This window comes from Eublepharis macularius, chromosome 12 (genome assembly GCF_028583425.1).
Source record: "Eublepharis macularius isolate TG4126 chromosome 12, MPM_Emac_v1.0, whole genome shotgun sequence".
NCBI lineage: Eukaryota > Metazoa > Chordata > Lepidosauria > Squamata > Eublepharidae > Eublepharis > Eublepharis macularius.
The window spans coordinates 35,525,894-35,539,221 of record NC_072801.1 but is presented as its reverse complement, the minus strand read 5'-3'; the positions used below and the strand labels follow the sequence as shown (position 1 = coordinate 35,539,221).

At 42.3% G+C, this 13,328-nt stretch overlaps 1 protein-coding gene across 1 annotated transcript; it reads right to left on the bottom strand.

Annotated features, from left to right (window-relative positions):
- Positions 1–621: 621 nt before the first annotated feature.
- Positions 622–12,143, bottom strand: ASB16 (ankyrin repeat and SOCS box containing 16). The gene is made up of 5 exons (XM_054994663.1): positions 11,704–12,143; positions 8,635–8,902; positions 5,283–5,775; positions 2,367–2,480; positions 622–1,377 (listed from the first exon to the last, which is right to left on the bottom strand). Exons 1-5 carry the CDS (start codon positions 12,017–12,019, stop codon positions 1,192–1,194), a joined length of 1,377 nt encoding a protein of 458 aa, XP_054850638.1. The 5' UTR covers positions 12,020–12,143; the 3' UTR covers positions 622–1,191.
- Positions 12,144–13,328: the final 1,185 nt, after the last annotated feature.

The window sequence follows — 13,328 nt, the reverse complement described above, 5'->3', positions numbered from 1 at the left end:
TTTTACTATATGTGGTGGACTTGTAAGGAATCACGAAAATACTGGATAAAAATACATGAAGAGATGCAAAAGATCCTCAAACTCAGATTTGAATTAAATCCCAAAAGTAAGCTTTTAAACTTTTAACCAACTAATGTGAGAAAAGAACAAGACCTTTTCCGTTATATGGTGATGGCAGCGAAGGTATTATTTGCAGGTAGATGGAAAAATGATGCCTGGAGAGAGAAGGTTTATGAATATGCTTCAATGGCTAAACTGATTACCTACTTACAAAATAGACCAATAACCGAGTTCCAGAAAAAATGAAAGAATTTCTTTGATTACTTAGGCTAAACTAATTGACACTAAAGCTCAGAGAAAAGGAGGGAGGGAGAGAGGAGAAATGTTATGTAGTTAGCTTTAAGGAAATTTGATCATACTGCTTGTTTTTACTCCCACAGCTATTATACCTAGATTGTATATATGTTTATTGGTTGTATAACATTCAATTTATTGTTTTATTTAGAATCTGTATAATTTTTTTAGTATGCACTTACTCTACTTTAATTTTACTTTAATAAAATTTTTAAATAAAAAAAGAGAAACGCATTTGGAAGTGAAAAATTCCAGCATTGTCAAGCAGGAGAGCCAAGTATTTGCTATTCCGAAAGAAGCACTATTCTTTCACTTTTTTTTTTTTTTACACAGAAGCACACATCTATAAAATAAAAGTCCTGTGTTAATTAAGAAATTCAACTTCTGTTTCTTTAGTCAACGTGCTCTAAAGTCCTTCACTCTGATCATTATAAATCGTATCCAAGCTCAGTGGAGATAGAACCAGCATCTTCTGCAAAGCACATCCTGTCTGAATGAGCTGTGGCTTCTTTGTCTTGCAGTGACAGGTGGATGGAACACAGCAGTAGGTGAGCAATGCTTTCTGCATGAAGCGAGAATGTGATCCATGCAGGATCTTATTTCTTTACCAGTGCAGTTTGCTGTTGTAGCATCTCATGAGAGTACACAATAAATGCTTCTAAAATTTTGAAAGCTTGGGACAAAATAATTCAAAGTGCAAAATACACATACTTCTGATAGACAAGTATATTCAAACATCTTTTGAAACGTATTTTTTTCAGTGCTGATCAGATAACTCCTTCCACCCCATCATTTATCCAATCTCCAGTTGCAGCAATCTCTTTCCTGTTCCCCATCTTATTTGAGGTAGCCCTTCAGAGGGAGACACAGGTAGTCTTGCAGAGAAGAGGGCAGCTTTAACTCCGCAATACCTAGGTGGCATCGCCTTCCCAACTGCTTCCGGACTGCACAACGGGTCAGATGTTGCAGTGGGCGAGGCTGGTTCACCAACTGGAGGACTGAATCATAAAACTCTTGGTGCTTCTGTCAACGTGGAAAGAAAATCAAGTAAGAATTAGCACCCTCCTATTGGGAAAGTGAGCCCATAAAGAGGCATCTTAGAAACATAAATGGAGTGGCTTTTCATGAAGGAGCATTCTCGTGCGATGTATTTTTTCCTCTAGGTAGGGCTGCCAGTCTCTTAGAGGGGCCTGTGGACCTCCCGACTACGGAAATCAGTTCCTCTAGAAAAAATGGCTGTTTTGGAGGGCAGAGTCTATGGCAATATAACCTACTTAAGTCCCTCCCCAAACTACTGCCTTCCCCAGGTTTCACCCCCACATATCCAGGAATTTTCCAACCCATAGTTGGCAACCCAACCCTCTAGGCTGTGAAAAGACCCATGAACTCTATGGCAATGGTTCTGTCATGAACCATCCTGGGTTGGTGTGGAAAGACAAGTCCTCATTGGAGAAGCAGGACCACGCTGATAAAAAAATATTTATTTCTCACTTTTCTCCCCAGTGCGGACCAAAAGTGGATTATATGATTCTCCTCTCCTCCATTTTATCACCACCCCACCCCTGTGAAGTAGGTTAGGTTGAGTGTGTGCACAACTGGCCTGAGATCACCCAGCAAACTTCCCTGGCAGAGTAGGGATTTGAATCCGGTTCTCCCAGATCCTAGCCTGACATACTATACTACATCATGCTGGCTGTTGGTTGAAAACAACAGATTAACTCCCACACATCTCCATATTCTAGACTTAATACTGAACTTTCCCCCTTACACTCTCAAAACACCTTGCCTATATTATGTGGGTAACCCTTAAAAATAGGTGGACATTCTTCATATATGCAGTACTATTAACATGCTCACTAACACTAACAGAGCCCAAGTGGCGGTCCTTTAACTTTCCACCTTATTTTTGCTAGATTCATATGGAATCCACCTCTCATCTTGTAGGAGAAAACAGCAAGGTCCAAAATTATAAAAGTAGGAGGTGAGGAGATAATTAAAACAGAAGGGCTTACCTGCCATACTTCAGAGGGCACAGCTCCCACCCAGGAGTCACAGGACAGGATTCGGTCATAGGAATTCAAAACAACTTCCATAACCCGAGGAGACAAAGCACAAAACTTCAGCATCTAAGGGCAAAAGCACCAAGGAAAGAGATCAAGTGCATGCACGTGTCTCTCAAAAGGAAAGAACATAATCCTATGCTGAACCCCTTTGAAATCTTTAAACAGAACCCCTTATTCTCACAAGACCCCAAAATAAATGTAATCTGCTAGAAAACTAAAATGTAGAAGTCTCAGATATTTCCACAGATAGAAAGTGTGAAACCCTTGGAGGACAGCAGGAGGTATGCATGCAGAATCAAAGAGGAGTTATGATCTAAGTTTGGAACTTCATTTAAGGTTGGATCCAACCAGGTTTTCCACTAGTGAAAGCAAAAACAGGAGGTCCCCTTTGACCACTGAAAAAGGCTCTGCTAGGGAACATGAGACCTGCATGAACACAAGCCATGTGAGACAGGATCTAGAGTAAGGACAGGAAATTGGCCAAGACTGAGCGAGCAAGCTGGCTGGCTCCAACCCTGATTTTCATGTTTTTAAGTATGGAGTCTGCTCACAACCTGAGTTTGATCCTGGCAGAAGCCTTCCATCCTTCCGAGGTTGGTAAAATGAGTACCCAGTTTCCTGGGGGTAAAGTGTAGATAACTGGGGAAGGCAATGGAAAACCACCCCACAACAAAAGTCTGCCAAGAAAATGTGATGCGACGTCCCCCATAGGTCAGTAATGACTCAGTGCTTGCACAGGGGACTTTTACCTTTTTTAAAAAAGTATGGAGTACACACAATCCTGACCATCTTGTATAAATAATTTAAGAGACATTTTTGAGTCCATATGGCTGTGGGAAGATGGTGGAAGAGCACTGTACAGCCTGATCTCTTCAGATCTCAGAAGCAAAGGAGGGCCATACTTGGATGAGAGAAAAGGATTATATTTGGATAGGAAAATGGAGGTTATTCGGCAAAGGAAGGCAATGGCAAACCAACTCCACTCCTCACTTGCCTTGAGAACCCCTTGCTACGGTCACTATGTTGGCTGTGACTTGACAGCACGCACACACATACCACTGGGGGAATTACTAAACAACTTGGCTAGAATTGGGAACTACTTAACAGTGCCTGATGATCTTTCAAAAGGAGCGGGGCGGGGCTCCCTCTCCTGCTTGCAGGGCTGTTTTTCCCTGTAGCACTGTATTACAGTGTTTTACTAAGAATTTTGCTATTAGATTGTTTTTATAAGGAATCAATTTTACCAGCGTTGTTTTCTTGCCTTGATAGTCTTTTGTTTGCTTATGCTGTTCTTCCAATTCCTCAGTCCCAGCTTCACTTCATTATTCTCTTTCATTAAGAATCTTGGCTGTTAGACTGAATTGTTTTACCATATTTTGTAAAACTCCACTTGTGGATAGACTAAATAGTCTCTCTCATACTTGTAATTCACCCAGCCCCACTCCATTATTCTGTTTTATCAGGAATCTTTACTGTTAGATTAAAAAAAATTGCTTGCTGGTTGACTCAATAGTTCTTATCATATCTGTAATCTGCCTTGAGTCCCAGTGAAAAAGGAGAACTATAAATAAAGCTAATAATAACCAAGAATCCCCTTTGCCCTCAGGTTTTCCATACCATTCCCTTAATCCATTGCTCTAGTACTTGCAAAGAGATGAAAAAATTCAATGTTTGTTGGTTTGTAAGTCATACCGTTTGACAATTGTACCAAGATTCTAGTTGCCCTCTTCTCCCTAGTCTCCTGTGTTGGAATCACCTTTTATAATAATGATACTGCAGAAAACAATTGCAGGCAATACAACACAACAGTTATACTAGACCTCTACAAAAGATGCCCTATACTACACTCCCTCTTTATAACTTAACCAAGAGAATTGGCCTTGGGAAGCCTGGTGGGTCACAGCTTCAATCAGTTCTCTCTAATTTTCTCATGTTAGCACTACCAATTAAGTATCTACATCTTGATTGGCTCCTGGTTCATGGGCTGATGCAGCTATGCCTGAAAAATGGCCATCTGCTAGACTGTGGAACCTCTCTGGTCAGCATGTGAGAGGCTTTTGCTTCTATGCTTATGCCAACAAGATGTCAAGGATTGCCTGGCATGGAAATGGATTCCTTTCTTAAAGCCCATGGGCTAAGAAGCTATGTCAGAGAAGCAAGTTAGCCAGCTTAAAAGTATTTTAGCTAGTTAGTGTGCAGCCAGCAATCCCCAGTCTTTTATTATTTTCTGCTTCCCTATTGCCTGTTCTAAAGAGTGGTTCCTGCGTAGCAAACACTCTATGTAACCTGAATCTAATAAATATATTCCACCAGCCTATGTCAGGAGTTGCTTGCTGTATGCCTGCACACCCTCGGAGTGAATCCAGAGGCTGAAGAGACTCAAACAAAAGGAACAGAACCCCCTGAGAAGCAACTAGGGGTCTTGGAGTGGTTGTCGTTCAGCAGTACGGGAACAGAGGGGTCTCTGGTCTTGACATGGTAGCAGAGGTGGGATGAGAAAATTAGGGAGTACTGACTGAAGCTGTGACCCACCAGGCTTCCTAAGCCCAATTCTCTTGAGAACGAGGCTTGCAGGTGTGCCTGATTTGCAGGTGTGCCTGATTAGCAAGGCAACACATTTTTCTCCAGAGCCAGCCTGGACTGGGCCCTGCACAGACTGAGAGACTGAACCAAAGTGATGAACCCATAATTATATGGCCTGATGGCAGCTTATCCTTGAAACTGTACAGACACTTACCTTTTCCTGTGGACATTCACCTCTTCTTCCTCTTGAATTTTATGAACAAAACATTACTCAAAGGTACACTAGCAGTCCCATGAGGTGGTGCAATATAAGACAAAGAGAAGTGAGGATTCTGCCCATACCTTGGGATTGACGGGAGCAGCCCCGTGGTCAAGCAGAGTTGCTATGACTCTTTCAGGCTCCCCCTCCAGGTAGTCTTCCACTGCTTGCAGGGCACAATCCACAGGTGTGTAGCCAGCGCAGTTGCTCACATTGACTTCCGCTCCATGCTGCAGCAACAGCTCCACAACACGGGTATGGCAGTTGCTGCAAGCATTGTGCAGTGGTGTGTGGTTCTTCCGACCAGCAATACGGACGTCAGCCCCAGCCTCCAACAAACGTTTCACTACCCGGTAGTAGCGGCCAGCATCCTCAGGTCTGTCTGCACTAGCACAACTGGCATTGAGGGCGGTCTCCCCCTCTCGGTTTCGGTGAGCAATGTTAGCCCCATAGCAGAGATAGAGCTTCACATGGTCATCTAGGCCATACTTAGCAGCCACGTGCAATGGAGAAGCACGCTGGTCTCTGGTGCTCTGGTTCACTAGGGCCCCATACTCCAGTAGCAGCTGAGCACACCTAGAAGGCACATGGGGAGGAGTATGGCACTATTCAGTGTAGGGGGAAATGGACACCCATCACAAATGTAAATTACTGCTACCTATTCTTAGTTTCATTTAGTAACAAAGGAGTGGGGGTGGGGGAGAAAAGCAAGTTATTTGTTGTCATTGTTGCAGAAATACAGTTGGATCTGTGGCAAAGGGCTCTAGTGTTAATTGGGTGCTCTGCATAGCTACATATCCCATTCCCACTCCCCTCTGGCCATCCTTGTATTAAAGCAGTGGTCTTCAACTCAGGACCTGCTAAACAGGTGACAGGAAACTATGTAGCATCAGAGTTAAGTAACAGGAAGAGGGAACACAGAGACAAACCCTCTTGGTGCAGGTCTGCAAAGAGACTCCTGGTTGCAAATGGCGATCTCATTAAGGGAGCCCTAGACTACTCTGTTACCAATTCTGAAGATTTTTGGGAAGGGCTGGGTTTGGGGAGACAAGGGACCATGGCCAATTCCAGACGGCCCTCCCCATCCCGAAACGTCGCGTGGAAAACGTGAAATATCGCATTTTCTCACGCGAGTTTTACACAACGTCGCGCAAAACTCGTGCGAGAAAACACGGTATTTCGCGTTTTCCACATGACGACGCCCGACGTTTCGGGACGGGGAGGGCCGTCTGGAATCGGCCCTTGTCAGGGTACAGTGCCATAGACTCCACTCTCCAAAGCTGCTGTTTTCTTCAGGGGAACTAATCTCTGTGATCTGGAGATCAGTTGTAATCCTGGATCTCCAAGCCCCACCTGGAAGTTGATAGCCCTACCCTAGACCCAGCCGGACATATCAAGCCTTCTGCCATTCAAATGGCTGTTTGGATAAATGCCTATGTTGTGATTCTGCAGAAGTGCAATCAAGGGAATTCAGCATTCTATGTCAGAGATATTGAAGAAAAAAGTTGTTAGAAACCCAGAATTGCTATTGTTATGTATGAACCTAGAAGACTGACAAAATGGACAGAATAATGGTATTTTATATGTCTACGGCAGCTAGGATAATTTATGCACAGCTGTGGAAGACAAAAGAGATACCATCGGTGGAAGATTGGATTTTAAAAACATTGAGCTTGGCTGAAATGGATAAACTAACGAGGAAACTTTGAGAGGAAGATATGGAAGAGTATGTAACAAGTTGGGAGAAATTCAAGAATTACATAGAAAAAAAGTGGGACATTAAAGGGAAGGTGTGGTCTTTGGATACTTTCTGAGGGGAGGATACTGTTCTGTTACTTTGAATTAATATAGAGGTAGTAATCATTATATTATATTAGAGGTAAAAAATCTAGTTTGTGATAATATACCATTTTATTGATATATGTAGGTACAATATGTTATAATTTACTAGGTTATAACGTCATGAATTGGATAAAAATATAAAGGATATTAATAATTTTGAACATTATAGATATGATAGATATATGTAATAGTGCTATCTAAAGATATGCAATGGTATAAAATATATTACTATAACCCATTCTTAGAATGTAGTATATAGCTACTAATATGGGGGACATATTATATTGCAGGTTATTGGATATTATGGATAGATAGTACTAAAGGATATGGAATGTTAGATAACGGTATTTATCATTAGACAGGTATTATTATATTATATATATTTTAGCTTGGTTAAGGTTTTATTTAAGAGGTAATAAAGGGAATGGAAAACTGTCAGAAGTCAACAGATAAGAGGGGGAAGGGGGGTGTATTACAATATGATGGAAAGTTAACTGTGTATGTTTTTATATTTGTATAATGACCCATCCAATAAAAATTTGTAAAAAAAAAAAAGGAATTCAGCATTCTAAAAATCTAAGCTATTATAATTAAGAGCAGAATTTCCTGTGAATGGCTGCAATATGACAGGAATGTCTACTGAAATCTTGGCAAATCAGGAAGGGTGGCTAAGTATGTTCTGCAGCCCACCCTGTGAGTAAGATTGCCAACTCTGGCTTGGGAAGTTCCTAGAGATCTGGGGGCAATGCCAAGGGAGGGAGCTCAGTAGGCATGTGATGCCAGCAGCTTTCAAACATGCTGAGTAATGTACTTTCAATCCCGTTTCAATATCCTTTAGTGACCGTTTGCAAGATTTTTCAATTTCACACAGAAAAATCCAGTTGCAAAGTGGATTGAAAGTGCGTTATTCAGCATGTGTGAAAGAAGTATATACAGTCTGCCATTTCCTTCAGGGGAACGGATCTGTTATCTGGAAAGCAGTTGCAATTACAGAAGCATTCCACGACCCACCTGTAGATTGGTAAACCTAGGTACGAGTAGAATTAGAATGATGCAAAAAAGAGAAAACTGCTAATTTGGTTTGCACAATTTATAATGGTCACATAATTCCGTAGCTTTTGTGCAGAATTTGGATTGCCTAGGCACATTTTATTTTTTTAACCCTACGTGCATATTGTTTTCACATAATTTATTCAAGAAACTTAAACTGCATATTGGATCCTTGCTAATGCTGTGTCTTTGTAAACTTGTATTCATTTACCTTATGGCATTGTTTATGGAAATGTTCTTGACACTGTATGGAAATGCCTGCCCTTGTCATTGCCACTGATTGTATTAATCTCACACTATGCAATCCGCCTTGAGTCCCAGTGAGAAAGGCGGAATATAAATGACAAATAAATATAATAAATTTAATTTAGGACTGGAAGAGAGTGGAATCTTCCAGCAATTGAATTTTGGAGTTCTTAGATTCATTAATAGCAGCAGTAAATATTCAGCTAAGGTCCCCTAAGATATAGCTGTGCAGTCTTTCCACTTTAATCTCCATGCCCTTTCCTTCTGTATCCCTCCCCCAAAGCTTCCCAAACGTACGGCAAAGATTCCTGGGTGGTGCACAAATGCAGTGGAGCTAGGCCTTCCTCTGAAAGCATGTTTGGATTGGCACCATAGCCAAGGAGCAGACGGGTGCACTCTGCCCGATGGTTGGCACAGCTGTCATGAAGGGCTGCTCGCCCACCAACCATGGCATCCACCTGAGCCCCTTGCAGCAGCAGATGCTTCACGCAGTCCCGGTAACCCCTAGCAGCTGTGATACTCAATGGAGAAGTATGCTTCTTCTGTGGGGTCAACACCCACAGCCCTGCAGAATCGAGGAAGGGGAAGGGGACGTCAGGAGAGATTCATAAGGAGGAAGCAAATTAGGAATTTATTTATGTGCTGCTTTTCCAGAAACTGCTCGATGTAGTTCACAACATATAATTAAAATTAGAACAACTAACCCAAGCCAGGAACAAAATCATCTCATTCCAGCAGTGAGCAAACCATCAGCAGAGAAAACAGCATGAAAATGTAGCAAAACCAGCATAGAACAGGCAGGATATTGTCCATAGAATCCGTACAGATAAGCAACTAAAAGCCTGGTACCACAGAGTTTTTGAGCTAGTACCAAAATGTCAATGGAATAGACATTAGGCAAACCTCTAGGGAGAGGGCATTCCAAAGAAAGGGTGCCACCAGTGAGAAAGTCTAATTTCTAGTTGCTGCCCACTTAATCTCTATAGAAGAATGAGGGCGTAAGACAAAGATCTTAACTGGCAAGTAGGACAGTAATGGAGGAAGCAGTTCTGATACTTCCTTAATGAATCAGCTGGTTAAACTTATTTACAAAAAGTTCAGGACAAATAAAAGGAATTGGTTTTTTGTTTTTGTTTTTACAATATGCGATTAACTTGCAGAACTCACTGCCAAAGGACGATGTAATGGGCATTAGCTTAGATGGCCTTACAAAAGAAGCTATCAACGTATAGGATACTTGCCAGAGCCCCTGCCCTGCTGAGCAGGACACTAGCTGGAGTGAGACAATGAGGAAAGAGGAAAAAGAGGGAAGACAAAAGATTGGAGGATAGAGCTATCAGCCTCAATCAGTAAAAAACTTACTTGTCCTCCCTGCTTGTGTTGTGTTGTATGTCTGCATGGTTTTATTACATTGTTAAATATTTTACATATACATTTTAAATGCAATTGTAATGCCTTAATGTTCACCGTCTTGGTGGCCTTATTTAGGTGGAAATGCAGCATTCAAATGTTTTAAGTTATAAATAAATAAACAAACAGAACCTCCATGAGCACATGGAGGTTTGATGATGGTGGTGGAAAGTTTTGTCAAGTCACTCTTGCACGCGCCTGCTGGTGTTTTCAAAGGCAAGAGACAGAGATGATTTGTGATGGCCTGCCTCCGCACAGCAGTCCTGCTTTCCTTGGTGGTCTCCCATCCAAGTACTAAACAGTGCCAGTGTAACCCCTATGAGGTAATTGTTTTAGCCCAGTAGGGTGAAGTCAGTAGCTAGAGGCAGGCTGTTGAGGAGGAGGCTGGTTGCTGGGCAGTTTAATAATAATTTATATACTCTTATCACCTTGAATAAGGTAATCAAATGTAAACAATATGACTTAAAGTGGTGTTTGTGTATTGTGTTTGGTTGGTGTTACTGAGATTGTATTATTTTTACAAGGCTGTAATTCCCCAACAAGAGGACAGAAGCCTAGGCTACAGTTGCTTCAAATTAGTGAAAAAAGACTCACCACTTCGTGGAATGCTGAACTGTTTTACCTTTTCAAAGACATTGTTGATTTAAAGTTTTCTGTATGGTTGCACTTATGAGTTAGTTTAAAAAAAATAGTTGCATTTTATTAATTGTGTGCAAATTTGCTTCCTAAGTCCTATAGAACCCATAAAAAGAGAAGTTACACTAGCCCTGTTAGCCTCTAAGATCTGATGAGATCAGGCTAGCCTGGCTTATCCAGATCACAGCCTCTCATATGTCAAGTCAATATAAAAGTTTACAGTTGTGAAATTGACAGAGCCTTCAGGGAGGCAAAGATGAAATTAAGAAGCCCTCTGAGGAGCCATCTCCACCTGCTTTGTCATGTTAAACTACACTTCCTGGCTAACATTGCGTCTCCCTACACTTGATGAACACATGCTGAGGCATCTTGTGTAGACACACTCTATATTCTTTGCCCAGCTCTTAATAAAACAAGTTCTTAATTTTGTAAGTTTTATAATCATGCACTCATTGACTCCCATCCTCAAAAATTAGAACTAATACCTCCACAATGATCAGTTCTTCCTTATAGTCCAGAGTTCATATGCACAAAACCTTCCTCCTTCCATAAACTGATTTCTTGACAAGGCCTTGCTCAAAAAACCTGAGCTATTACCCGAAATGCTAGTCATATTGTTCTAGAGTTGGAAGGGGCCTGATAGGTCCCTCTAATGTCACCTGCCCAATCCAGGAAATCGAAAGCTAGAGCACCCACAACACATGATTGTCTCAGCCTCTGTTTAAGGACCTCTATCACGAGGAGATTCCCCCTCCAGGTAGCTGGTATCATTGTTGAATTGCTGCTACTGTTAGTAAGTTTCCCCTGATGATCAACCAAAATCTATCCTCCTCTCATCTAAGCCTAGTAGATCTAGTCTTGCCCTGTGGAGAAGCACAGGATGAGCCTCTGCGGTCATCCATGAGACAGCCCTTCCATGTATTTGAAGAGGGTAAAATTATGTCTCTCTTCAGTATTCTGCTGGCTAAACATACCCAGTTCCCTCAGCCTTTCCTCACAGGACTTGTTTTCCAGACCCCCCCCTCCCAAACCACCTTCTTTGCCCCCCGCCCCCGCAAAACTGCTCCAATTAGTCTGCAACTTGCTTAAAGTGTGGTCCACAGAACAGAGTGGAACCATTCCTACTCATGATCTGGATACCAGTTGTCTATTAATGTATTCAGTTTTTTTGCAACTGGATCACACTGCTGACTCATGTTCCACTGGTAATCAACCACAATCCTAAAGTCCTGCTCACAGGGGCCACATCAGATCAGACCGAATTAAGCAAAGCGACACAATGCAAGCCACGTTCCTTCCACTCAGGGCAATTTATCTTACCCAGCTCTGCTGACCACACCAGCTCCTCGCTGACTGTCTCCACAATCAAGTTGGCGGTTGCTTCGTCCTTAAAGATACTTTGAACTCTTGGCAAATCTCCCGTGTAGAGGGCATTGTGAACCGCAGGATCTCGGCAATACTGGGCACGGCGGAAGGATTTGGGGAGAAAGAGAGAGCTACTGGCAGCTGACTGGTACCTCCGACTCGCACGTTGCTGAGATGCTGCCCTCCGCTTATCTTCCCATTCCAGCATTTCTCGTTGCAAACGAAGAGAGCGCAGAGTGGAAGAGGTATACACAAAGGTTTCTTTTGACATGTTTCTAAGCAAGGTGGCAGCCCAAGTTTCCCTCCAAATAGCCTAATTCAGCCAATTTAGGTGGGGGAAGCACTTCATCTCAACTGAGATTTTTAAGAAGTAACAAGCTTGTCACAAAGATACACATGTGCTGGTTCAGGAGAGCCTGGCCTTGCCTGTTCTATAAATAGAAAGGAATATTTTTATCTAGGCAGAAAAATACTCGGTGTCTCTGCAGTGTCATCTTCCTTTCTGGGTTTCAGAGCAGTTAGCATGTTGGTGGGCCAGAGCACAGTAAGGTTAGGTGACAGAATGAGGACAGCCAGGCAGTTCTTCCGCCCCTAACCCCAGCTGCCCCAGGGATCTAAGAAACCACAGCTGCTGTCAGAAGTGACCAAGGCATACCAGTTAGGCTTTCAAAAAAAGTCAAAACACACTTGTTTAAAGGGCCTACAAGTTATTTTGCAATGTTATACTGTTCTTCTGGAAGGAAACTTTGATGGGGAATTTCATTTAAGGGCAAATGGTGTATTGTGGTGTAGTGGTTAAAATGTTGGACTAGGATATGGGAAATTCAGGGCTGAATCCACTCTTCTCCACAGGAGCTTGTTGGGTGACCTTGAGCTAGCCACACACACTCAGCCTACCTCACAGCACAGTTGTTGTGAGGATAAAATGGAGGGAGAATGATGTTGTAAGCTTCTTTTTGGTCCCCGCTGCAGAGAAAAAGGGATATAAATATCAGTGCTTACTTAGAAGGTCTGCCCTGGAAATTCTTGTGCTTGATCCAAGACACATGTGAGCAGGCTCAACAGGGTTTATTCAGTGGCAACCTCCAAATGCTGCTGAGCTGAGGTATGGTTGAAATGAAGTCTCCTAGATGACACCCTCTCCTCACAATAAGACCTGCTCTGTGCATGCAGCAAAATAAGGTGGGAATGCTGACAAAGTGTTCCACTTTAGATTGCAGGTAGGGAATAATAACTTTCAGTGCGCTTTTTTGTAGAAGCTTCTGGCAAGCAGAAAACTAGCAGAGCAGATTGAATGATAGGTTAATACTTTTCTTGATATGCTCACTTTTTTCATGCATGCGTGCATGTTTGTGGAAGCACTCAAAAACTACATTTCCTTTGCCTAAAATAAATCAGCCCTGCCCACCATCACAGAACTCTACCACTTTATTCTGCTCCATGTGTCAACCAAGAGCCAGGAAAAGGCTCTTCTGCACCTCCCTGAATCATGTTCCCCAACTGATATAGCCTCCCCTGCATTCTTGATTCTATAGGACTTAGGGTGTTGGATTCTTCAATCACACAATATCACATATTCT

What these genes read in the sequence shown, in the direction of transcription:
- ASB16 (XM_054994663.1), bottom strand. Translation starts at nt 12,019, where the DNA reads ATGTCAAAAGAAACCTTTGTGTATACCTCTTCCACTCTGCGCTCTCTT. An exon ending in ACCACCCAGGAATCTTTGCC is followed by an intron (nt 5,776 to 8,634) that starts GTACGTTTGGGA and finishes TGTGCCTTCTAG; the next exon opens with GTGTGCTCAGCTGCTACTGG. An exon ending in TGCCCTCTGAAGTATGGCAG is followed by an intron (nt 1,378 to 2,366) that starts GTAAGCCCTTCT and finishes CCACGTTGACAG; the next exon opens with AAGCACCAAGAGTTTTATGA.